The 27,828-nt window shown below is 41.5% G+C and overlaps 1 protein-coding gene across 9 annotated transcripts in view; it reads right to left on the bottom strand.

Annotated features, from left to right (window-relative positions):
- Positions 1 to 27,251, bottom strand: part of ZNF608 (zinc finger protein 608) — a 115,859-nt gene extending 88,608 nt beyond the window's left edge. For 2 of the 9 annotated variants that reach the window (XM_078365814.1, XM_078365816.1), the window contains exons 1-2: positions 26,959 to 27,251; positions 22,501 to 23,588 (exon numbers count right to left, since the gene is read on the bottom strand). In XM_078365814.1, coding sequence (XP_078221940.1) covers positions 22,501 to 23,406 — 906 coding nt within the window. In that variant the 5' untranslated portion in view covers positions 23,407 to 23,588; positions 26,959 to 27,251. Of the gene's footprint in view, positions 1 to 1,709; positions 1,898 to 10,306; positions 10,411 to 22,500; positions 23,589 to 23,833; positions 25,074 to 26,958 lie in introns of those variants that run through there. The other 7 variants (XM_078365813.1, XM_002744648.6, XM_078365818.1 and 4 more) reach the window with 5 other exon arrangements.
- Positions 27,252 to 27,828: the final 577 nt, after the last annotated feature.

Below are 27,828 nucleotides of genomic sequence, written 5' to 3'. Positions count from 1 at the left end.
TCTCTACTAAAAACATAAAAATTAGCCGGCTGTGGTGGTGGACATCTGTAATTCCAGCCACTCAGGAAGCTTAGGCAGGAGAACCCAGGAGGCAGAGGTTGCAGTGACCAGACACTGTGCCATTACACTCCAGCCTGGGTGATGGAATGAGACTCTGACTCAATCAATCAATCAATCAATCTGACTAGACAGTTTAAGATATTTGTATGGGGTGGGGAGAGGAACAGCATAAACAGAATCAAACAACAAATAAGGAGATGGGAAAATATTTGCAAAGCACATAAAAAAATTTGCAAAACACATGAAAAGTTATATATTTAATTAATATACACTGAAATACTTTAGAAATCAGTAAGAAATAGCCAACCACTCACTAGAAAGTTAATCAAAGGTTACAAATTATCAATATTTAGGAAAATAGATACAATTGCTTTGTACACATGAAAAATGCGATTGAGACGGAGTTTCGCTCTTGTTACCCAGGCTGGAGTGCAAAGCAATCTCGGCTCACTGCAACCTCCGCCTCCTGGGTTCAGGCAATTCTCCTGACTCAGGCTCCCGAGTAGCTGGGATTACAGGTGTGCACCACCATGCCCAACTAATTTTTTGTATTTTTAGTAGAGATGGGGTTTCACCATGTTGACCAGGATGGTACCGATCTCTTGACCTCGTGATCCACCCGCCTCGGCCTCGCAAAGTGCTGGGATTAAAGGCTTGAGCCACTGCGCCCAGCGAAAAATGCGATTTAAAATAATAGATTACTATCAGATTAGTACAGATTAAAGCCAGAAAATTATAACTCACAGTGTTAAATTGTAGAAATTACAGGCAATTCATGTTCCACAGTTGCTAGGAATGCAAAATGCAATCAAGTTGGGAGGTAATTAAATTTGGAAACACACATGTGCAAAGATGTTCAAAGGAGCATTTTAAAGGTGCAGATCAGTTTCTTTAATATGCTGTGATTTGTATGAGGAGACAAAAATATAAATATATATGCTTGAACATACGGGTACTATTTTGAGGACATACAAAACTGTTCAAAATAATTGGCTCTAGGGAACAGGCTGGGGGGCATAAGGGGGAAGTAAAACCCACTGTCCATTATATAACATTTTACTATAGTTTGAACTTTTACCAATTTCTGACCACTTTTTGAATTTAAAAAAAGTAGTCAAAAAAGTATTTAATAAATGCAACTAATTTCCCGGGGATCTAGACCAGTCTCCTAAGTAGGAGGCGTGTTCAAACCCAGAAAGTGCACACACAAAAAAAGACTGGCATTTTTATTTAAATTATTACCTTGTCATTTCCAATTTTGGTTGTTTGTAACTTTAGTAAAGATCAACTATATTAATGCAACAGCACACGTGTGTGTGTGTGTGTGTGTACACAACTAGAGACACCTGGAAAACATTCTCTGGGGAAAGTAATACTCTTTTAATTAATGTCTTCAGAGAAAGGTACCGTTTTGTCCATTCTCTGAAGAAGGACTCAATATTTACAATCTAGCATGTGAAATCAGTTGATATAATTCGCACAAGGTAACACCCTCTTCCTTAACCACTGAGAAATGACAATGAAATCAAAAGCCAGAGGTTAAGCTTAGGCTCAGTTCCCACACACTGAGATCCTTTTAGAACGTAAGTCCCAGCCTGTCCCTCCTCTGCTCACAGCCCCTGAGTCTCTCCCACCTTTCTGAGTCTTACTTGGTTCTGGAAGGCTCTCTGGAGCCTGGTCTCAAGCTCCATCTTAGATTTCATCTTCTGGAACTCTCCTCTCTCCCTCAACAAGCTTCAGTCACTCTGGTGTCTCCTCAAACACACCAAATACACTCTCCCTCTCCCCCACCCCTGGGGGATTGTACACAGGCCATTCCCTGGGTCTAGAAAGTTCCCTCCACAAGGGGGCCAAACGACTCCTAACTGTACTCACAGGTCCCTACTCAAACATAAACAAACAAAATTCTTCTTTTCCGCCATCTCTCTCTACCACCTTCCCCTGCTTGATTCTCCCTTATAGCACATTAACACCAACCAAAATGTATTTATTTGTCCAGAATAAACTTGAATATAAGCTTCATGGAACAGAGATTTGGTTTCTTCACTACTGTACCTCCAGGACCCATACTGTGCTAGGCATGTAATAGACATTCAAAAGAATTTTTGCTGAGGAAATATTTTTACTAAGTATTTTTGCTGGGTAAACAAAGTAAGGAATGAATAAAGGAATGAATGAATGAATGAAAGAATAATTGAGACCTGCTTTTACACCTCCCCCATTCTAATATTTTTGCTGTGAGAACCCAAAATGGTCAAAGCTTCTAAACTGTAGGAGACAGGGAGATGAATATTTAACTTCCGTCTACAATATGTGTGGGTTTTTTTTGTTTCTGTTTTTTATTTGTTTTTTTGTTTTTGAGAGGAAGTCTCCCTCTGTCGCCCAGGCTGAAGTGCAGTGGCATGATATCGGCTCACTGCAACCTCTGCCTCCCAGGTTCAAGCAATTCTCTGCCTCAGCCTCCTAAGTAGCTGGTATTACAGGCACATGCCACCACTCCCAGCTAATTTTTTGTATTTTTTGTAGAGACAGGGTTTCACCATGTTAGCCAGGCTGGTCTTGAACTTCTGACCTCATGATCTGCCCGCCTCGGCCTCCTAAAGTGCTGGGATTACAAGCATGAGCCACTGCGCCTGGCCAACATGTGTATTTTTTAAAATTCCTTAACACAGCAACAATACCCTGCACAGTGATAAAATGAAAACGCTCTAGTTTTTTTTTTTTTAAACTGTACCACCCCCAAATCTGTACATATTCTCTTTCTCCTGTTATAATGGAAGGCTGTTCTAGCTCCAGAGACCGACGGCTGCACCCTATTCCAGGAGATTGTCTCCTCTCTCTCTTGCGTGGACACCTCTTTCTCCATCTCCCTCCCATCATTCCCATCAGCACACAAACAGGCTGTGAGGGCTCTCCACTTTAAATATGATAGATATGACTGGGCACGGTGGATCACACCTGTAATCCGCACTTTGGGAGGCCAAAGTGGGCAGATCACGAAGTCAAGAGATGGAGACCATCCTGGCCAACATGGTGAAACCCCATCTTTACTAAAAATACAAAAATTAGTTGGGGGTGGTGGCTCGCGCCTATAGTCCCAGCTACTGGGGAGGCTGAGGCAGGAGAACTGCTTGAACCCTGGAGGCAGGGGTTGCAGTGAGCTGAGATGGAGCCACTGCACTCCAGCCTGGCGACAAAGCAAGACTCTATCTCAAGGAAAAAAAAACAAACACAGCTACTCCCTCATCTCGTTGCCCCTTACAGAAAATGGTGATCTGTTCATTGTGCCCTGTTCTTTCTCACCATCCACAAAAAATCCAAGCACTCCAATCAGACTTTCGTATTTCCCCATCACAACCCCTTTACCTCAGGACTGTTTGTGCTAATGTCACCAAAAATCAATTCTGAGTCTCATTTTAACCTGACTTCTTGGCAGCAGTTGACACAGCTGACCATACCCTCCTTGCTAGAATTTCTTCAACTGCTTTCCAGAAACACCAGACTGGCTGGGTTTTCTTCCCCCTTAATGGACACGGTGCTGGCCCCTATGCTCCATAACCCCCCTCTGGGCCCTCATCTTTTCCACTGATACTAACTCTAGCGGTGACCTCTTCCAACCCAATAACTGTGGAGCCCACTTATTTGCCCATGTGTGTGTCTGTGTCTCCCAGTCTGTGTCTCCAGCCCTGGCCTTCCTGTGGAAGGAACATAATCAGTTGGCAGCCACAGGATATATCAAAATTGAGTCACAACTCTTGATTCCACCCACCTCCAAAATCCAGGTATTTTCCTTAATGCTCATTCTTTCACAACTCCACATATATCCATATCCTCATCATCTCAGGCCTATGGGACCACTTCCTGCCACTTCCACCATTTCCATGCCTACCGAAGAAGGCTATCTTCTCTCACCAAGACCACTGTGGAAGTCTTATAACTGATTTCCCTTGTCCTCTTCTTGTCTCTCTGCAATCAATTCTCCACACAACAGTCAACAGTAAGATTTGTTTTGTGTATGTGTGTTTTTTTAAGTCACTTCCTTGCTCAAAATTTTGAAATGGTCTCTTATCACATTCAAACTACAATCCAAGTTCCTTTACATAGCCTCCAAGGCCGTGCATGACCTGGCCTCTGTGCAACTCCCAGTCCAATCTGGACATGCTCTGTGCCCAAATATTGCATGTGCCTTATCTGAGTGGATTTTACAGCATGTGCAGTCAGCCAAGAAACAGACCACAAAGCACATCCAGAAAAATAAGTGCGAACATCCAAGCAATTCAGGGCTTTGGGTTCTCTCTCAGTTCAGCATCAGTTGCTGAACCTGCTTTCTCTCCCATCTCATGCTTGTACTTAACACAGGCCTCTACCCTGTAATAGAGCTTCAAAATCACAGTGAGATCTGTACTTCATCCCTTACCTGTAGTTCCCAGCACCAAAGGTCTTACAGCGACAGCAACGGAGGTTTGCAGGAAGTAGGCTAATCTACTACTCTATTTTTTCTGGTAAATTTCTTCTCCACTGTGTTCTGAATGTGCCAGGATGTTTAATGGAAAATTTTGCAACCCTGTACTCTGTCAACCTTAAAACTCTGTCCTCTCCCCAAGTCAAGGCTTCAGAAGAAATAAAAAGTACCACTACTCATAAAAGTTGTATTGTTCACGCCTGTAATCCCAGCATTTTGGGAGGCTGAAGTGGGTGTATCACAAGGTCAGGAGTTCAAGATGAGCCTGTCCAACATGTAAAACCCCGTCTCAACTAAAAATACAAAACTTAGCCAGGTGTGGTGGCACATGCCTGTAATCCCAGATTCCAGCAGCCTTGACCTTGCATAGCTAGCTGCCCTCACAGAATCTCTGTCATTTATGCACACTACTTCTCTTATTTCTATTTCTCAAATCAATTTCATTGGATATGTTAGAAACTTGCAGAAATTCTAGAAAGCCCAACTTATATAAACGAATAGATAAGTAAAAATATATTAACAAATACAGAATAAAGAAATATGAAATATATACTGCTTTCAAGATGGTATCAATCCTCAAGATCTCATTTTCTTATTAGGTCCCTATTGAATTTCACTTCTTAAATTAGTTATAAAAGTCCCTTTTAAAGAAAGTCAGACCAAGGGCCACGTGCGGTGGCTCACTCCAGTAATCCCAGCACTTTGGGAGGCAGAGGCAGGCAGATCACCTGAGGTCGGGAGTTTGAGACCAGCCTGACCAACGTGGAGAAGCCTTGTCTCTACTAAAAATACAAAATAAACCGGGCATGGAGATGCATGCCTATAATCCTAGCTACTCCGGAGGCTGAGGCAGGAGAATCACTTGAAACCGGGAGGCAGAGGTTGTGGTGAGCCAAGATTGTGCCATTGCACTCCAGCCTGGGCAACAAGAGTAAAACGCCATGTCAAAAAAAAAAAAAAAAAAAAAAATTAAGACCAAGGGGTCAGGCGCGGTGGCTCACACCTGTAATCCCAGCACTTTGGGAGGCAAAGTTGGGTGAATCACCTGAGGTCAAGAGTTTGAGACCAGCCTGACCAACATGGAGAAACCCTGTCTCTACTAAAAATACAAAATTAGCCAGGTGCGGTGGCACATGCCTGTAATCCCTGCTACTTGGGAGGCTGAGGCAGGAGAATCGCTTTAAACCGGGAGGTAGAGGTTGTGGTGAGCCAAGGTCATGCCATTACACTCCAGCCTGGGCAACAAGAGCGAAACTCCATCTCAAAAAAAAAAAAAAAAAAAAAAACCAAAACACACACACACACACACACACATCAGATACAGCTTCAACCTCATCAGTTATACCTTGTTACCATGTCCAAGTATCTTAAGTAACATTTACAAAGGAGGTTTTCTTCAAACACAGCATTACCAATAGGCAGAAGAGAAAACTGCCCAGAGGTGTGACTTAAGACACCAGGAAAGCTCTTATGCCTCTCCTATCAGACCAGTCCCTATCTTTGAATTCCATACCTTGGTCTTTAAAAGTCTACTCAGGATGGGATAGAGGTACTATCTTAAAATCACTTTAAGGATCAATAGGTTGGTGGTGGAGGGCAAAGTTCTTGATAAATGGAGGGAAAAAAAATAGGCTTTAGGTGGATAGGAACTTATCAGAAAGATATTTTCAGAAGGAACATAGCCAAGGGGATCAAAACAAAGATCACCTCTGCTTTGGGGTGGCTGACCTTTTGTTTATCTAGCTCTCCCATGCTACTGGCAATAATAATGGCCTCAAAGACGTATACAGTACTCACTCCTCCACAGCAAGCACCTTCTCTTGACCTATCCTACACAGATTTTCCATAATCTGGAAATCACTATCTTTACATGGCTGGCCTTCTGCTTATCTTCCCTACCATTCAAGACAAACTCAACCTTGTTCCTTGAGCCATTTTTGAATACTAAGGACTCAATAATCAAATATTACAGCAATCAATTTATGATAAATACATATACATTTAGCTCATTTCTCTATATTTCCTAAATATTATGAAATATGTTGATTTATAAATATTTGGGCATATTTCCACTCCAGTGCAAGAAATATACCCATGTTGCTTGCCTTGTAGACTATATAGTGTCATAAACCCTCCCCACTCAAACAATGCCAACTTTATCTACAGCTCCATAACCTCACCTGCTGTCCTGCTATTTCCTAACCCCGTGACACATCACTCTTCTTTCTCTTCTTATAATTCCAAGTAACGCAAATAAAATTCACTATAGAACCCTATTAGCCCACCAACTTCAAAGCTAATTTATGGGCCCAAGATTTAGGTCACCAGTATTCTAACTCTACAAAGGGGGAGGAGACCAATTTCTGTGCTTTAAGCTCTCATCTGCACAGAAAGCAACCAGAAGGAGGAGGTCCTGAGTAGCTTTAATAGCATCAGTTCCGATTATTGTACTCATTCTGGCCTGGCCATCAAATGCAAGAAGTGTGAAGAAGAATGCATGGTGTTTTAAAAGAAGGCTTATCCTGGCCTAGCACACTAATCACCATCCCACTGTCTCTTTTGCAAGCTTACTCCCTCTTTGAGCTTCACAGCTGCAGTTTGGGAAGAACAGGCTGGCCCAGGCCTCGGAGAGCATCCGGAGAGGAAAGACCACCCAATGGAAGTCCTGAGTGACAGGGATCTTTGCCCTAATGTTTGGTGAGATACCTAACAATGACCCTAATCCAAGAATAGCCAGTGGCAGGAAAGTGGTCTATTAACACGCTGGAAGGAAAACCTATTCTGAGCCCAGGAAAGGCTAAACACGCAAATTCAGGAAACACTTAAGAACAAAACATAGTAAATCCTTAAACACTAAAATTTACTTCTCTTCTCGATTGTATTGGTTCATGCTGTTATAATAAATTCTTTAAGCTGTTCCTTGACTGTAAATTCCGTACTTCTATATGTGTGTATGTTTAAGCATAGATGTCTATGTGTGTTTATAAATATAAAATACACATATACGCTATATTTAGCGATCCGTAGTTACTTTTATTTCTTTTTTGTTGTTTACGTGTTGTTTCCCGCACTCCCCCAAAAGGGTACTTTGAAATCTTTCCAGTTTTTACAATTAAACCTAACCATCTGGACAAAAATCTTCACATTCACTAAATTAGTCACAGATTTTGTGGGTAAGCTGAGAAAGTAAATGCTATGCTCAGTGCTAGGATTTAAACCACATCTACCACAGCAAAACACTCTCTCTCCAACAATCTCTCCAATTACGCACGCACATTCAGGCTCAAATAACATGGGAGCAACTCCACCTCACTGCACAGATTTGTACGATTAGTATTATTCTTGAGATCCTGAAGGAACAACAAAGCCAAAGTGGAATTATTCAAAACCCTTTCAGAATTCATTTTACAGACAAAAGATACAAACAGTACCTATTTATTCACCACCATTTAACTTCCTCCTGCTTCTGGTGAGTGCTGGCAAGCTGCTCACCAAATGCACAAGTGATTTGAAGAGATCTGTGTTTATATGTTAAACACCAGCAAAAATGTGATTTGAATACATAGGACATTTTCTAGATTTTTCAAGTGTGAAAGCCTTCGACCCTCTTCAGAGTTTACTGTAAGTGTCAAAAAAGGATGATTTAACATGCTTAAGATCCAATATACTTACAGAGCTGAAATCCAACAAGGGCAAGTCATTTTGTGTTGTCATCCAGTCACCAGTGTATAGCTGTAGATATTACAGGATCTCTACCAATCTAAACCTAGACATGATTATCTGCTGCCAGTAACTCTCGCAGCTGTACTGACTGACTCCAAGTAAATGGAAAATACTGGTTTTCACAAGGAAATGCTGTACAGGAATTTACAGCAGGCTTATGGATGCAAATGTTAGTCTTTCAAAAGAGAATTTAAAGCCTTTCATATGAGCTAAGACAGAGAGTATTAGACTTCGATGTAAACAGGTTTATAAAAATCATTTTCAGAGGGTCTTAGGTTGGCATTTATCCTTTCACATTTTATATGGGCAACAATAACGACCCACGTCTATAGTATACAGAACAGGTTACAGCGGAGAAGCAAGAGACAAGAACTCTTGTCAATACTAAATTTTGAGGGGCTGAAAGCTCAGCGCTTACTCTCCATTCTTTACGCTATGTGTGAGCATAGATTAAACTTACCAAAATAAATTGTACATTTGGTGGGGGGCTGTTTTTTAAATCCTCAGAAGTATTCATATTGTGGAGGCACTGACAATGTGGTAAAAAGCTTTCTTTCCAGGAAGGGTTAAAATCATAGAGCAATTTCAAGATGGCAAAGCCTCTAGCCTGTCACAAATATTAAGAGAAGCCATGTTTATCTTTGCACTTTTCTTTTGGTTTGCTAAGGGAAACCTAGACTGCACACGTTAACATTCAAACAACCGAAGAAATCACACTCAGGTGAGCATCTGAAGGTTTTCCCACTGTTAATACAGGCTTTTTTTTTTTTTTAGCATAACTTTAAAAAAATGTGTTTACACAAATTTAGTGACTATGGCAGTGTTAAGTTTTATGAGATTTAAAAGTTTGGAGTTTTAGGCCAGACACGGTGGCTCACACGTGTAACCACAGTACTTAGGGAAGGCAAGCGCTGGGGGATCACCTGAGGCCAGGAGTTTGAGACCAGCCTTGGCCAACATGTTGAAACCCTGTCTCTACTAAAAATACAACAAGTAGCCGGGCGTGGTGGCACACTCCTGTAATCCCAACTACTGGGGAATCTGCGGCAGGAGAACTGCTTGAACCCGGGAGTTGGAGGTTGCAGTGAGCAGAGATCATGCCACTGCACTCCAGCCTGGGTGACACAGTGAGACCCCGTCTCAGGAAAAAAAGAAGTTTGGAATTTTAGACATTCATAGAAGTAAAATCCAGTCTCTTTCCTCACTAATATGGAAAATCTTACCAGGAAAGCTTCAGGAATGAGCAGTAGCACTTTAAAAAGTAGGTAGCAGTGTGACAAGACTGAAACTACTTAGATCAATGTCTTACACTCTCTCTGCCTCCTCAGTTCCTACAATCCTCCTCTTGTCCGCCACCCCTCATCAGCCATTGTCTGGACTCAAAAATCATGATACCAGAATAATAAATAATACCAGAACTTAAAGCAAGGAGAAAAACAAAACAAGACCACTTTAGGCCAATTAAGATATTTAGAGTTCAATGTATCAAATATGTATCAATAAACGATTTTAACGCTACAGAAGAAATGGGCTTTTTCCTCACCATGTAGCAACAAAGCATCCTGAGTTATCAAAAAAGGAGACAGTTTATATACAAAAGAGCAGATTAAGATGAAGAGTTTCACTCCCAAGATTAACCTAAAAATAAGAACAGTGAGTGGGGGAGTGTTTAGACTGATACTTCTAGAAACAATAGTAGCCCTTTCCAGAAACCTATTTATTCACAAGAAGATTAGAAGGACAAACTACAACTACAACATGGACAAATGCCATGATTTCTGGTCTTCTAGTCCTTAGAAAAGGGTTTTTTGTTTGTTCGTTTGTTTGTCAAAAAAAAAAAGACATACTGACATTCAGGCTTCCAGGCAACAGCTTCTCCCCTCCAAAACTGCTGTACCACTTCACTGCTGTTGCTGGAGAGTCCCTTTCTATTCAGAAACAGGGCTACTAACGAATGAAATTGTGGGGAATTTCCATAACTGGTCCCAATTATTCAAGAGAATGCATTGTCTAGGGCCCTTCCAACAAAAGCTCTACCCAACCACCCTCTTTCCCACACACCTTTTTCCTAGTTTCTACTCCTGCCTCCACCACCACCATTCCTCCTTGAGCGAGCAAACAGGAAGATTCAGCAACAGTCTTGTAGCCCTTCTCTCAGCCAGAAGAACGTTATGATATTTGCTTCTTGACTAGGCAGCACAGAAATAGCAACCTGACTCCCGTTCTTCCCTCCCTCTGTACAGCTTAAAAAGTGCACTTGGCCAGCAGTTCTCACCATTAAACAATTCATTCTTCCGCTGCCTTCTTTGTGGAAAAAAAAGAGTAAAAACAGCTGAGCATGATCACAAAACATAACACTGGGCATTCAATTTCTGTACCTTATGGCCTCATTCTTTCACCTCATCCATAGGATTTGGTGACCAAGTAAATGTTAATCTGTAAACAAATGGTTTGCTCTACAATTAAACCATTCATTCTCTCTCTTTTCTTTCTTTCTTTTTTTTTTTTTTTTTTTTTTTTTGGAACTGTTTGGCGGCTGCCCAACCCAAAGACTTCTAGGTTCTTCCATTATTTAGCTCTCCCAATGGTTAAAAAGCAATAAGCTCATTTGGAGTTTATAAAACTATACACCATCAACAAAAGCATGTAATGCTTCCAAGATGCACAGTGGCTCCTACAAGCACAATGAGGAGCTGTGTGTAGTCTCCCCTCCAACAAAAATGCCCAGGCCCCAATTAAGCACCCTGGGGGTTTTCAAAGCAGTTATGCTAAGTTGCAAATACAGCAAGATCCACTTGAACTCCAACTGTCTTGTGGGCTTTTCCGCCCAAGGTAGGCAAAAAGCTAGGGCAGACTGACCTCATTAAAGGATAATTAGTGAACCCCAGGACTTGAGGGGCTACCACAATCATTGCTATTGTGAGCATTTCACTACAGGGCCACTATTATTTTCTTTTCTTTTCTTTCTTTTTTTTTTTTTTTTAACCCAGGAGGTCTCTACAATCTGAAGGCCCAACATTTTAAATTTTTAAGGATTTCAATCTGGCTGTTTTTTCTACTACGAGTCATTGAGCAAGAAGAAAGGAAGCAATAGAAAGAGCACTCCTACTTCTTTGTGGAATTTTGGCATATCTAAAAATAAGTTTTTAGAAAATCACTTAAATAATGTATACTCTATATATCTAATAAATAATTTCAAGTAGGTTTTGTTTAAACAAAATGAAATAAATTCTTTACCTCCTGATTAGAAATTCAAAGTAGCACATAAAAGAGCGTTATAAATCAATCAATATAGGGTTTTATGATTATATATTATAAAAACGTTTAGAAAAACTGCATCCATTTACACGTGCAGTTGTTACTCAGAAGCTAATACAGAGAGATGCGATCAACATAACCACTTTACCATCAATAAAATCCTTCACACCTCTTTAAAGCCCATTATTACTGTTGATATCAATCTGCCAAGATGCTTGAAGACTAATTCTACTATAAAATGCATCAGTAAATTTCGCTGTTTACATTAAGAGTAGCACCTTTTCACAAACACTAATCCAGGGATTCACTGCCTTGGTACTAAAATTCTCCAGTACTTGAGAAAGCAGTCTTTAAGGCAAGTAATAAAATGGTTGTCTTAACTTGACATTCTCAGCAATCCACATTTAAAGAACTCTAATATTTACATATAATTAGGAAGATCAACATCTTTGTTTCAAAAGAAAAAAATCACTTAAAGAGAAGAAATGGAGTTGGGTTGATGATCACCCTCAAACAGAACCACCCCAAAGCCCAGAGCCAGGTCCATTCTCCTAACACTGGTGGCTGACAGAGGGACTGGAAACTCCAAAGTCACAGGAAACACCCACTATACTGATTTCAGCAAAACCACCCCAGCTGCTCGCTTGGGGAGGGTGTGCTCCAGAGACATACACAAAAACTTGGGTACACATTAATGCCCACAGTGACTTCTTTAATGCCGCCCTTAGATGTGTGCCAAGCCAATTAATCACCCAATTCGTTTATTTGGGTTTACAGCTTTTGAATATTGAATGAAAGAATTTAAACTTGTGGAACAAAAGTCTTTGTGTTTTGGCCAAAGTATACTTAAGCTATATTTAGAAGGAAATGTGTGTGTATTTCTCTTTTATTAAAACACTGCATAGGGACCCTTCCTTAGCCAAACATCCTTGTTTTGTTTATTTTAGAAATACTACAAAATTTATTTGCATTACTTAAACATATGCAATACATTTTGGGAAATCTTGAAAAGATAGGAAAGGCTTATTTAAGGGAGAGGCAGGCAACCATCCTGGTTTGGTTTTGTTTTAATGTACCCAGTATGTGAGGCTTTGGGGGGTGGGGGGAATGCAAATCCTGGAAGTCATTCCAAACAGTTGGAAACTCTTCCTCTTAAAGTAAATCCAAGGGCTCAAAAAATAAATATTCAAGAGCATTAATTTGTTTCTAGATGTGTGCGTGCAAGTAAAACAGCAGTCATAATGTGGAAATTTCAGTCACATTTTGCAACTAATTGGAAGCAGATTAGAATTCTGCCTCAGGGGAACGTTGTCAAACTAGAAGCTGCAGCAAATGAAGAAAGAGGTGAAGGCGTCGTGAAGAGCTGACAGATTTACAGCGCTCAGGGCCATAAACGGGTTCCCGGCGGGAAGAGGGGCGCGTCCCCGGCTGCACGTCCGCGCCGCCCCGTCGGGAGCGCGCATCCCCGGGCCTGAGGGGGCAGCGGCCACGCCTCCAGGAGCCCAGGGCCCTCCATCTGCTCCCAGAGAGAACAATCAACCGACCTGCTGAAGAACCTGGCGCCACTGATAAGACAGAAAACCGGCGTACTGATCAACTGGAGGATGCGAAAGTCCAAGGGAGAGAAGGCTTCTTTATTTTAAGAATGGGGGAAGGGGAGAGCAAAAGAAAGCAGATTGTGGAGGATAATACAGCAATGGAGTAATGTTTGGAAACAGCTGCTCGCTTTCTACTTCAGTGTCTGGCATCTGCTGCGGCATCATGGGAAAGGCTGGTGAAAGATTTGGGCAAGGAATGTAAATGGAGACAATTGGCCAAATGGAGTTGGATGCGGAGAGGCTCAATTGCTCTGTTTTAACATCATGTTGTTCCCTTTGGAGAGCAGAAGAAAACAATACTATTTAACTCAAATTACACCTTCAGAGAAGTTTAAAGATTTGGGAATACGAATCGCTTTTCAACTACTTAAGATGTCAAACGATACAAGGGGATAAGATAGAGTCTAGCTGCAGCACTTCTCAGTGTTCAGCTCTTCTTCCACCTATCTTCACGGAAAAGCTAAATGGAAGTAGTTTCCTCTGTGTTTCACTTACTTTGAAGAAAAAAAAAAAAAACATGTTAATCACCACTTCTTACTTCTTAACTGGCTCAAGGGATAGTTTCTATTTGTTGTGCCTATTTTCCCCTTCGCTGCAAAGATTCAGTTCTAATTTCATTTCCATCACAAAAGAGTTGGCAAAGAACTAAAGCACAGGAACACATAACTGAAGTGCTGCTGTGCTAGTCATAAGCCTGTAATAAAGCACAGATTTGATAGCATTATCCATGTACTGTGGTGAACCACACACAAATAAACAGTTTTCCATGAAGAATGAAAACCCAAGGCTTCAACCCTTCCAATTCAAACATTTTTGTTGTTTTTAAAATGAGCCATCCATAAAATCAGCCAAGGAAGTGACAGGAAATCCAGAAGTAATCTGGTCTGGCTATTGCACACTTTGGAAAAAAAAAGTTAGAAGGTGCCAGCCGAGCTCAGTGGCTCTAGCCCATAATCCCAGGACTTTGGGAGGCCAAGGCGGGCGGATCACGAGGTCAGGAGATCGAGACCATCCTGGCTAACATGGTGAAACCCCGTTTCTTCTATAGATACAAAAAATTAGCTGGGCGTGGTGACACACACCTGTAGTCCCAGCTACTCGGGAGGCTGAGGCAGGAGAATCCCTTGAACCCAGGAGGTGGAGGTTGCAGTAAGCCGAGAACGTGCCACTGTACTCCAGCCTGGGCGACAGAGCAAGACTCCCTCTGTCTCAAAAAAGAAAAAAAGTTAGAAGATGCTTTCCAACTCATCCTGATGATGTCTGAGGTGAAGAATAGATAAAACTAAAATTTAGGCACAAAAACAAAAGGTACTTTTATGACAATTGAATTCAAACACATGATGAGTATAGTTAAAAAATTTTAAAAAGGTACACTTCCTCCAGCATGGGGAACACTTTCTAACCTAACTAGGAACAACTTAGACACAACCTTTGAACCTTCAGTGATGAATGCGAAGGACAAAAAGGTGTACCAAAAGCAGCCAGAGGGCCAGATGTGCTTTCCTAGGAAACTAAACCATGAATTTTCTTTAATCAAAAGGACAAACAGTGACTTCCAAGAGTTTATGAAAGTATGACCAATTGGAACTTTGTCGTCTGTTGCTAATTGAGGCAAATAAAAGAGTCCACTTCTTAAAACATTCTACAAACACTTTTTTAAAAATTCTGTGCCACATGAGAAAAACCAGAATCGAGTTGACTGGTAGAAGATCAGTGCAACCAAAGACCAAGCTATTATTTCAAACTGTCAGGAGAAGGCAGTAAAATTGCTACCAGGTCTCCTTAAGTTACCCTTCAATAAAAAGAAGCCATCAGGGAAATAAGAGGAAAAGAAAACACATCAAAACCTTAAACGTCCCTTTAAGTAAAATTATACATCTGTGGCACCATGCCATCTGCTCTCTGGTTAACATAATAAGCCAATCCCACAACCTAAGTATCTGTTTTCTGAAATCATTATGTACAACACAAAATATAATCAATATATTTTTACTTGCTTTTTAAACTGTAAAAGCCGTATTCATATGGCATTATTGGAATATGCCTAAATGTCCCTGTAGGCACATTTTTCTTAAGGTGCTAGCTGACAATGAGGATTCCCAGGAGGCAGAAAGATCAGTGGTTGGGCTGGAACAGTCACAGTGAATAATAATCAAACTAGGTCAGGGGTGGAGATAAGAGAGAAGAGAAAATGGCTTTGAAAAATCCACGGAAGTATTAGTTCATCATTTCAAACCCATTTGTTCTAAGTGAAACACCCTTTCCTTTGAGTTATCTATTACAATTATAATATATACCTTTTAGAATTCATTTAGTTTCACTAGGGGGAAAAGCCTTCTGCATACCAGATGAGATCCCTGTGGTTCAAGGCCCACTGACCTATCAAAATATAAGTATTTGCTTTGTGATCATCTCAGTTCTTAAGGCAAAACCCATTCTTTTTTGTACTACATTCCCAAAGGTATTGCTAAGCAAAATTTAGCAAATATGCAAAATTCAGCTTTAGGAGCAAAGTGCTAAGTCTCGCTGTCTTGCATATCCTTTGAGCTCTCAAAATAACATTACAAACAGCCCAACTGATGGTCAATCAACTATGAATAGTTTAACAACCTTTCATTCAGTTGCAAAGGCTTTGTTCCCATTGCCAAAACCCTGAGCTGAAATTAAAAAGAACTTGTGACAGGGAGCAAGTAGTCACTAGTGAAATTGCAGTTGGGAGAGAGAATTAGACACAGAGGGAGAGGTCCATATAACTGCAGCAGAGTGGAACGTGAAACCACCAGTGAAGATTTTTTAAAGACTAAATATCATACTAACCAAATACTCCCAATGCAACATCTGTATATGCGATTACAACATTTATATACACACACATCTACGAAATATCAGTTACAGGGCACCAATATCATACATATATTACTCTCTAATGACAACCCAAGTCATTACTGAGGCAGGGAGCTCACCTGTTCTCCATCCCTTTAATCTTCAATGACTACATTAGGAGGGTATTATGATCATGTATCGACAACAATCCTAGCAAAGAAGGGTTATTTATTTTCCCTAAGATGCTGCTAACAAGGATAGCCCAGTATTTCTTTAGTTCTGACTTCCACATTACACAAGAACATAATACAAGTAATTTAGGAATAAACTGTTTAGTATTCAAGCAAAACCCTTGATGTTCAGATTGCTGGCAAGTTCAGAGTGCTGGCAATCAAAACTATGTTGTACTGCAGTAATTACTATGAAAAACTTCCAGTGCTTAATATTAAAGAATAGAATAACATGATCCTTTCACCTCTTCTACACCTCTAGAGTGTGTTCAACATGGCAATTATCTTTGTTCAAGAAGCAGAGAGTTTAAACTGCACTGAAACTGAATTATACCCATGACTTTTGAAAACATACACTCCAAAAGTCAGGTTTCATCGCATTCAAATCACTGCACAAAATCTTACAAAACGAATTTTATCCCCCTTTCACAAGACATCTTCAGACAGAAAAATGGCTTCTTTTCTGCTCCATACCCACTTTTTCACTTTATTAAAGTAGAGGGATGGCTGAGCAGTGCTGAAAGACAAAGAATCTGAACTGATCAAAACAGTTCAATATGCAGCTCTCCCACACGTCATTACCCAGGCAGCCTAGAACTGCCACCACGTTAAAAAACCAGATCACACACTTGTTAACAAAAAACACATTACTACTTTTAAGAATGCAAAGGAACTAGGAGTAGTAGATTTATGATTTAAGTGCTTGTGGCTAAAATAGCTTTCCAATTATCAAGGGCCTCTTAGGAAGAGCAAGAATGCATTATGTGTTAATGACCACAACCAGGGGTCCCTTTCTCGACTCTTTTGTCAGAACCCAAGCAGATCCTCCCCGCAGCTTCACCATTAACATGTCTGTTTCCTGTCAGTCCACTCAGAGATAATGTCATTTATCTCAGGGAGGCACAAGCCCAGTCATTAGCTTCAATAAAAGACCTCAAACAAAGGCCGGATAATGTTTTACCCAGGGCTCTAACTAAACTCAGAACCAAGATTCTTAGTGTCTAAAAGTCAAAGACTCAAAAGTTACCCTTAAAAGAATATTTTCCTCATTACCAACAATCCTAGATTACAGCTCTGAACAAGAACAAGGTCTCTATGTATAGTAAACACCAGCCCATAGCTATATCTCACACAATTAGATTAACTGATAAACGCTGACCAGAGTTAGCGTCAGAGCCTTTTCCCCTCCTTGCCTCCAGGGAGAAAATTGACAGAATAATTCACGTACTGACTAAATAGTGAGACCTTTGGAAAAGCTGACCGCTCATTGTGATTGCCTGCAGGAACTGTATAACCATTATAAAGTGTTCAATGGCTGGGCTTCTGGAAATCTTTTAAATGAAAGTGGAACTGGTTAAAATAAATGTAGAAACATGTGTTTTCACAGCGTTGCTCATATTACTGCAATTTCAAGTTTCTATGAAGTACCAGGTGAACTTTTTTAAATTAAAAAAAAATACACGCACACACACAGACACCGTCGAAATTGGAGCAAATCTCAGTCATTCAATCCCTCTTTTTCATGCTGAAAACGAAGAACAGATGGTACTTTCCATGTTATTTGAATCTGGTTATTGAACACCTCTGTGGTTAGGGAGATTTCTGCTTAGCACTTTCGGCATACATTTCATTTACTAACTATAAAATGCTGCTTAGGAAAAATAAGTCTTTATAACAGTCTAATTAAAACCATCTTGCAGCCAAGCAATTTCACTTGAAGAGCATTCTTAACCTCATGACATTTGGACTATCAATCCCTCCCCACACCTTTTTTTTTTTGAGATGGAGTGCGTTGCCCACGAGTGGAGTGCAGTGGCCTGTGATCTCGGCTTATTGCAACCTCCACGTCCCTGGTTGCAAGCAATTCCCCTGCCTCAGCCTCCCAAGTAGCTGGGATTACAGGTGCACACCACCATGCCCAGCCAATTTTCTTGTAGTTTTAGTAGAGACAGGGTTTCATATGTTGGCCAGACTGGTCTCGAACTCCTTATCGTAGGCAATCCACCCGCCTCAGCCTCCCAAAATGCTGAGATTACAGGCAGGAGCCACCGCACCTGCTTCCCTGCCCCCACTGTTTTTAACAGACTGTTTACAAAGTTATTAAAAGTTGCAAAACACTATCTCCTACAGGACAATCTTGATGAGTTATGTGTATTCCTTCTCTCTCCAGCAAAGTTAACAGGTTTCACATACTAAAGCCAGAATTTAGTGATAGGTCTCATCACACAAATACCTAAGTTCTGTGGGTTCTTGGGGAAAGGACAGCCCCTCCCTACCTCAGAAAGCCCAGTCAACCTATAGAAAAGTAAGGTGCTGGATCAATGCTGATTGGAAGCCACCCTTATTTACCAACGTTTTTAACAGCTAAATCCCTTATGTAGCTTTCAGAACAGTTTGCTGTCTGACAACAATGGACTTTGTTCTTTAATCATAGCAAGTGACCTTCCTGCCCTTTTATTTCACAGTAGATACACTAGACTCTCTAAGTAGAATTCATATAGGACACTATATTTGAAAAAACAAAACTCATTAATCAAAATATGTTCTTGAATTGCTCACACTCACTTAGAAAATGTGCCAGAATTCCCTGGTGAAGTATAAAAATGCCTCTACAAAAGAATAAAATAAAATGAATGATATCCTTTATGAACAGGTCCATTTGTAGATACCACCTTTATGACCAGGGCCATCTTAATGAAAGCAATATGATATTACAGAAATAATTCTCTTCTCTGAATAGGTATTGAGACACAACTATATCACCTCCTGTGCCTTTCACTTCTGTTTAAGTATCAGTTGCTTTCAAGATTTTTGAGTTTTTGTATATATTTTTGAATTTTCCAGAAATCAAATAAACCCATCAACTCTCTGTAAACTATTTAGTTAGCCCAGCTGAATGCCTCCCTATCTAAGTCAGAACTGTAAGATGGCTAAGGAGGATACATAAAGAGTTTCAATACAATGCCATTATACTTCACAAGAAAGGAGGGGAAGGTAGAGAGGCAGGTTTTAACAACCAAAAGCCAGCCGTCAAACCTACTTATTCAGACATGTCACTGGTGGCTTAACCACAAAATGGGTTATAGAAATAGAGCTCAAACATCTTAGAATTATGGTATGTTTTCATTTTGTTCACGTATTAAGGGAGTGGCAACTTTTACAACATACTTGTGGTTTCCACATAAAGGAGTAGAACAGTCATTGATTTAATTAGGTTTCATAAGGTCCAATTTATCATGTTTTACATGACTTTGTGTAGTGAAGAAACAGAATAAACAGACCAAAAATAGACATTTAAGCATGCTGCGAAAATTAACCGGTGACAGCAAGTCTTATGAATCTCCTGTGAACCTTCCAATTGGAAAAAAAATGCACACACACATACACTCCCCTTTGGTTTTCACATGTGGCCCCCTCATGAGCCACATCTGATTGCTGAAAATTAATAATCTTCACTCTCAAGGCACTTACTCTTCACAAACCCAGATAATCAAGCAAGGCTGAAGGAAATTAAAACATTGTATAAAATGTCAAAAAACCTCAGTGTTGAAATAATTTTCTAGGTGAAGCTTCTTGTCCTACTAAATCTTTACTTCCTAAATAGGTATCCTCATATCAATAAGAAGTATTTTCCAAATTGATGCCTAATTCAACACAACCACTACTTAGTGGAATTAGAGTTACTTTCCTGGGTGGCATTCATGCAAGAGAGTGCCATTTCTGTGTGCCAAGGATGAAAGCACTTTTTTTTTTTTTTTTTTTTGAGATGCGGTTTCTCTCTGTCACCCAGGCTGGAGTGCGGTGGTACAATCTTGGCTTACTGTAACCTCCGCCTCCCAGGTTTAAGCGATTCTCCAGCCTCAGCCTCCCAAGTAGCTGCGATTACAGGCGACTCCCACCACACCCAACTAATTTTTGTACTTTTTAGTAGAGACAAAGTATAATTGTGTTGGCCAGGCTGGTCTTGAACTCCTGACCTCTGGTGATCTGTCCATCTCGGCCTCCCAGAGTGCTGGGATTACAGGCATGAGCCACCCCACCAGGCCCTGAAAGCATTCTTAAGGGAAGTCATTCTCAGGGTGAGGTGGGGGTGGGGAGGAAAGCCTTAAGGAATAAGGTTTGAGATCCTGAGCCAACGCCCCTGGACAGAGAACGGCCAGCACTGCAGGACCCAAGCCCCTGGATCCAAGCCTCTGAGGGGCCCCTGTGCCAACTCCAGTGGCTAAGATTGGTGGCACAGCTTCCTCTGGTATAGGACCAGAAGTGAATCTAAATTGCAATGTGCTTTCTCCCCTCCCCCACTCCGGATCCACTCTGACTTGTTTGCTCTTCATTTATGTAATTCATATTTATCACATTTATGCTGCTCTAACTGAAGATGAGTTGCATGTATATGAATAATTTAATTCTTTCATTCTTCATCCAGTTTCCTCTGTGACTGGAAAGTGAAAAGAACACAAAAAAACTGGAGAAACGACACCACGCTCTAATCTCAGTTGCCATGACAGCAGCCTTTGAGATACTGAAATGTTCCGATTGCCAGCTAAACAAAATTGTTGAATGTGAACATTTGGCTGGAAGATTAAAAGGCTAAGGGGAATGCAAAAGGGCAGTACCTCCCACATTCCAAGCAGCCAGTGAATCCAATCAAATGGCTCTGACTCCTTAACCACAGCCATTGTGAGCACTGGATTAGGGCAATTCATCTAGATAGTTAAAGCAGATTAGAACTGCAATTTGAAGACTATTGGCAACAAAAGTAAATGCCCTACTGTACTAAGTAATAAGAAGATTTCAGAACGCCTTTTAGCAGAAATAATGGGAAACTACACGTTTAAACATAAGAATCAAAACCTGGAATTTTTAAAGATTCATTTAGACTCATCAGTGTACAAATTCTGCCCGCCCAAGAGGGCATGAATTTATAAGTGTTTGGAAGCTTTTTGCAAATTTGGCATTATCTACATCTTAATGTCTCGCTCTCAACTTCTAAAAATCAGAACTTTACTCTTACACTCCAACTTAAATCCTGAACACGAAAACAAGAATATAAACGTTTCAGCAGCAGTGAACAATTTTACACGGAAATAATTCTCCAAAGACATATTATCGCCACTTACGATCCCAATCGCCAACTATAGCCAAAAAAAAAAATTATTTAATAAGCATGTTCCCAAACAACCATGCCACAACCCACATGACAGAAATCTTCTGCAAGGCACGACCTGTAGAATTAATCTGAAGATTAATTTCACAGAAATATCACACACACCCCTGACTCCTTCCCAACCTGCCTAGCGGACAGAACACCTTTTTTCTCCAAACATTAGTCAATGCGGTCTATGACTAAGCTGCACCACCTGCGTTGGGGGTGGGGGCGGGCACTTCTTCCAAGGCAGCGTATAACTACAGACTTGTACAAAGATGGGAGGAAGGGTCCAAACGGCCTAAATCAACTATCCACAACCGTTCAAACGCAACACATCATTCTAGTACTCCGATTCACTCAACCGTCTACATCCCCTTTGGCTATGCTTGCACATTTCACAAGTATCAGTCCAGCAAGTCTGTTTTATTCTTCTTAGCAGCTCCCCAGTCAAGCTAGGTATCCAAGTGATAACACTCTTAAATCTCTAGCTAAGAACTGGGTGAGGGAACAAGGGTAGAGTGCTAACAGCCAGGAAAACCATCCAGTTTTTGTGCAGTTATGAAACCAATGACCCAACACATCAAGCTTGGGGTCTAATTCAGGACCAACAACAAGAACTCATTCAAGGATACCCATTCACAGTACTATTTTGCAGACAGTAACAACAACAACAAAAATAATGGGATGAGGGTAGAATGTAAATTAGAATCCTCGACATTCCTCTGGGGGAGGAAACTTGAACCTTGCACCTAAGGACACATTACCAGCAATACTAGGATGAATAAATTAAAATGGAAAAATGTTCCCCTTAAGGAAGAAACCAGGACAAGAGTCAAGAGGGTACATGAGCAGGTTTTCTATTAAAAGCACACGGCAACCTGCTGACTAGTGAGGAACCGATCTACTGGGCAAAAGGTACTTCGAACACTCAGGCCCTCCCACCTGGGAACCCAAACACTAGCATCACAAGCAGCAGCAGCAACAGCAGCAAGGACAGCAGAAGCAAGAGCCAAACACTGCACCCAAGTAAGCTCCCCCGTATCAAATTTTAATATAAAAGATGCATACCACAGAATTCTCACAAAGAACCAGAAAGTATAAAGAAGTGTAAGGCACACAGAGGCACACCCCCACCACACACCCACACAAATGCACACAGAGGAGAGTAGGACATCTAGGAAGGCGACTTTATCCTACCTTCTCAGTTTTCAGTTTCTTGATTCGCCTGTGGCTCTCCTCCTCCTCCTCTTCCTTCTTTACCAACATAGCGTTTCCCATGAGCCCTGAATCCGGGGCACTTTTGCTAACTTCCCCTGCAGCGGCGACGCTGCCACTCCCAGTGCCCCCGCAGTGGAAGGGGCTCGCGCCACCTCCATTGCTCTTGGCCCCAAAGCCATAGAGGTGCCCCCCAGAAGGGGCCTGGCCGCCACTGCCATTCTGGTGGCCCTGAAGCAGGTCGTGCTTGTCCTTCCTGGATTTCCCCGCATCCTTATCCCGCTTGGCGCCTCGGCTGCTCTGGCTTTTACCTGGCTTCTCCTCTTTGCTTTTCCCACAGGAGCCTGACCCCGCGGTGGCGGCAGAGGTGCTGGTGCTGGTACTATTGCTGTTTGAGCTGCCGCTGCCGCCGCTGTTCACACTTTGACCCAGCGCTGAATTCATGCCAGTTGCCTCTCCAGGGCGCCCTTGGACTTCCTGCCTCTTGCCAGTGCTGCTAATCTCGGGAATCCCATACAAGGCAGCAGAAGGCAGAGATTTATTAGCATCCTTAGAAGTTTTACTCCTTTTCACTTTTGATTTGCTGGTCTCTTTGTGTGAATTCCCCTGGGGAGTAGAGGCCTGAACAGAAGCAAATTTTAGGCCATCAGCTAAGGCTGCGGTAGCACCAGCCCCACTGGAGGCCGGACCTCCACAATCCTTGGAGTTGCTGCTGCTAGTGGTGTTGGTGGAATTATTCATCTCAAATTTCTGTCTGTCCTTCTCCAAATCAGCGTCCAAATCAATTATTAAATTTCCAACCCCGATTTCCCAATCATCGCCACTGTCATAAGTATCAACTGTATTTGGATCCACACCTTTTCCTGCAGTAGAAATGTTCACTGACATCCTGAAGATGAGCTCTCTAGAATAAAAATCCGATGAACTTTCCTTTGGAGATGAGGGGACATTCGTTTATCTCCGCTGGGCTTTCTCTCAAAGAAAAAAAAATCTTCTAATCTTCCTCTTCTTTTTCCTGCCCCACGAATGTGTCCAGGGATTTTACACCCTCAGTCCAGGTCCACCTTTTCCTGTGAAGGGGGGAAAAGTCGAATATTTCTTGTCTGGGTGTTACCAGAATAAAAAACGATTAGTATTGGGGAGTCAGTAAGGGGGACAGGGAAGGATGGAGAGTAAGGTGGCTCATGTATTGTCTCCACAGTACAATATCAGGTTTAAAGGAAAATAACCAAACCCGAAAAATAAACCCATGACAGTACGCATCTTACGGTAGCTAAAAGGAAAATCCCTTTATCAACAACACAAGGATAATTACCTTTTTAAAAGCATTAAATTATCTTAAGGATCTGATTCCAGTCCAGAAAGGTTTTTGTGTTCTTTTTTAAAGTTTAGGATTTCTGTCTGGCACATGTGATATCTCAACCCCAGAAACACAGCCTGAACACTCAGACAAGAAAGAAGAACACAGCTTTAAACATCCCTAAACATGTCCTAGATCTTGCAATTTAAAAGACCAGACCCTGGAAGTTCTGAGGCTAGTTTTCAGAATAGAATGTTGCTAAATTTTCCTTATATCTAATTTTAGGTTTCTGTACTCCTTTTTACAAATTGTCTGGGCAATCTGGTTTTTGTTCCTAGTAAGGAACAGAAAAAACAACCAATAACTCCCCCCCAACACACACACAAACCTCCCTCCTATCCTCTTTTCCCCAATAGCTTATATAATTTTTTTTTTTTTTTGAAATATACGTATAGGTCTTTAAGAGCATTTCCCTCTAGAAAAGACAGTGTTATATAAAAAGTTAAATATCTGCCTTTTGAGAAAAAAATACATTTAAACAATTCTACCGTATTCCTAGGTCACAGAATTGCTCACTCTGTTAAATATGGTGCTACTGACTGTACGGAAAACTGATTAAGACATACACTTTAAGTGATCTGCGCCAAGGTGGCCTCAATGACCGCAAATGAGTGTGTGTTTGACAAAGAGCAGTTAAAACGGTTTTTAAAGGGATCAGCCCCTTTTTAACAGTTGATTGTCAAGAAAAAAAATAAATAAATATACATACACACACACATACACACACACAGACATTGCTTACCTTTTAATCCTTTATCATTTTTAATTAGGCCAGCAAATCAAAATGCCTTTCCCACTCCACTCGGCAAACAAGCCTGTGCCTCATTTTACTTAAACACCAAATGATCAAGAAGGAAGAAACCAAATAACACATCTCAGCCAGAATAATCACTCGATAACATTATTCCATCTCCCCACCCCCCTTTTGGCAAGCGGATCCGTCCTTTTCTCCTTAAAAAAAAAAAAAAAAGTGTCACTGTACAGCTGGAAGATAATGTTTCACATTCACAACAGAAGCACCAAAGGTTTTTTTTTCCTCTTAACAAGCATCGAGAATAATAGTTTTTTTAAAAAAACAGAGAGTTTAGAGAAAAAAGTTTTCCCAACTTCTCATTCCGCCTTCAGTTCCAGACTTCAGAGTCACCGTGATCAGTAATGATCCCATGTAGCAAACCTACAGGCGTCCGCTAGTAACAAGACAGAATGTGCTAACATCGGGATAAATTAGTGAAAGGGAAGAAAGAATAAGAAGAAAGGACTGAAAATCTGGGCTGGATTCCGCCTGTTAGTCGGGAAGTGGCATTTTTCCGCCCGTCCTGACAGATTTGATTTCTTGAACTAACTTAAGAGAAAAGGAGGGGGGAGTAGAGAGGGAAGAGGAGGAGGAAGAAAGGGTGGGATGAGAAGCGGGGCAAGAGGAGAAAAAGAAAGGTGTGGAGGAGGAGGGAGCAGATGATTCAGTCAGTGAGCTGATAAACCAGTTATAACAGCATTCGCTCGGGGCGGGGGGCGGCGGGGTGGGGAAAATAACGGCGTTTAAAATGGGCTCAGTCTTCGAAACCTAAAGGATGTGATGTTTTCCTGTCTTATGTTGTTTTAAGAAAAAGGAACCGAGTTCCTAGTATAGTTCCCGAGGAGGGTGGAATCCTCTGTCGCTCAGGTCAATCAGTCATGTGGTAATTCGATAATTAGAGTCAAAAAAAGGTTTTTGGTTTTTTTAAAAGCGACCTTTTTCAGGAGTTTTTCCCTCTTATACTCGCAGCCAACGGAGTGTCTCCCTTTTATTTATTTTTTCTTTCCTCCTCCTCCTCCTCTCGCCCACCCCCTCCTGTGTTTAGTCAGATGGCCCTGGAGCTTGGCTTAGTATTTTTAATTAGCTGGCGTTTGGAAGCTAAAAGCAGTAATGAATTGTTGATGGATTGGAAGTAGAGAGTCGCTTTGCTGGAAATGTCGGGGCCGGGAGAGGGGGATGGGCGAGTTAGTAAGAACCAACCATCTAAAAGGAGCGATTTTGTTACAGTGCAAGCCTTTCACATCACGTGAGGATCAAGGGCTCAATTGGTTGTCGTGAGAACAAAAATGGTGACAAGCGTATCAAGAAAATACTGATCTGGTCTTTAAAAAAAAAGCTGAAGGTCTTTCCCCTCCCCCTGCACACACTCCCCCACCTCCTCCCCCCGCCGCCCCCCCGCAGTGGGCGAAGCTACAAGTTATGAATGTGAAACATTTCTCGGAGATCTAGGATCTCCGAAGTTCGGAAGGAGTGAAATGTAATGAGCACAAGAGCGAAGCAGATGTTTTAAAGAAACACTTTATAAACCTTTCCTCAACTTATTTCCAATTTGTCGGCTTTCCCAAGGGGCCAGGGACGGGGACGGCTGGGGGAGGGGGAAGGGTACCTCAGAGCTACTTGGAGTTTAGGGACCCCCACTACATGTACTTAAACAAAGAAAAACCTTTTGCTTGCTCCCCAGCCTGATCCTGTAATAAACACACCATTGTTACTATTTGTGGGTTTGTTTGGGTTGGGTGGGGCTTTTATTTTTTCTCTTAATGGTATTTTTGTTGCTTGCTTTTTTAAGGGGATGGCGAATGGTAATTATAACCATTACATGTAATGAGTGACTATTCCCTTGTTTAATATTAAATTATCGGGCACTGGGATCTGACAGGAGACAGAAATCGGCTTGTTCTGCCCTTGCCCCCATTTTCCTGGATCGGTTTGGAAGTGGGGGTGGTCTGCCGAGCTAGGACAGGAGAGGGAGGGAGTAAGGTGAGCTAGAGAACTGACATTGCAGACCAGGATATGTAACTGTGTCACTTTTATTCTCCTTTGGGTTAGAGCCCAAAAGCTAATTTACTCCAAGTTACTCCGAGTGCCGAGTCAAGCTTAATTTGTGTGAACTTAAAAATGCTTCACCCTCTACTGAACAAAATTCACCCTTCTTGGGTTGTTGTTCTAAATGCAAAAGCCAAACCCTGTAACTAGTTCCTCATTTCTATGCATAAAACTCTCACATTCCCCTGCATGAAGTCCCCACTAAGTGCTATATAGAGACACACCACGCAACCGTACTTACGGTCTGTATTGGATCGAGTTGACCTTTTCCTTCTAACTGCATTGAATGTGTTTGGTTGCAGCCGCTTTATTTTGGAAATTATAATCTCTTCAACAAATTTATTATTAAAGAAGATGGACCATCAAATGTCACAGACCGTCCTGTGTATTTTTTATAAAAGAAAAAATTAAAATTAAAAAAAAGCAAAACAAAAATCCCCCTGGTGCACACACACAACAAGCTTGTTCTGCAACACTGAAATCAGGACTGAAACACAACACACACACAGGGGGAGTGGAGCAAAAGAAGCTCTCAGCCTCTATACCTGAAAGGGACTTTTCTTTGTTCCCAATGCCCTTTCGCATCGGGCCAATCAGAGAGCAGCTTTTATGAAACTGGGCTCTCTCATTGGCTAGCTGCTTTCTCTTGGCTACTGTAGGGGGTTGAGATATACACACGTATAAAACACACACTGAGAGCGGGTGGGGGTGCGGTGGGGGGTGGTTGTGGAGACAAAGCGTTTTATTTTCCAACCAGATTGGGGTTGAGGAACCTCCCGCAGTAAGAAGGAAAAAAAATGGTGCGCCTGTTTCAATTACTACATCATTCACATAAAACACTTATTTATTAAAACAAATCTCAAACAGGCTGCGAGGAGAGGATGTCGGTAAATACAAGTTTGATTGTGTTATCTTGGGGGAAATAATGTATGTGATCGCTCGGTGGCAGAGGGAAGCCAAATGAGCCACCAGCGCGTAGCGAGGAGAAAAGGGAGGCTGGCTGTGTGGAAATGATTGCGATCATTTTGCTGGCTTCCCTTCCTTGTTCCAAGGACTCCGCAGCCCAACTCCCAAGACTGATTTTTTTGTATTGCAGCTTCTGGCTTTCAAC

The sequence above is a fragment of the Callithrix jacchus genome, chromosome 2 (assembly GCF_049354715.1).
Source record: "Callithrix jacchus isolate 240 chromosome 2, calJac240_pri, whole genome shotgun sequence".
Classification (NCBI taxonomy): Eukaryota; Metazoa; Chordata; class Mammalia; order Primates; family Cebidae; genus Callithrix; species Callithrix jacchus.
This window is presented reverse-complemented; position numbering and strand designations above follow the sequence as displayed.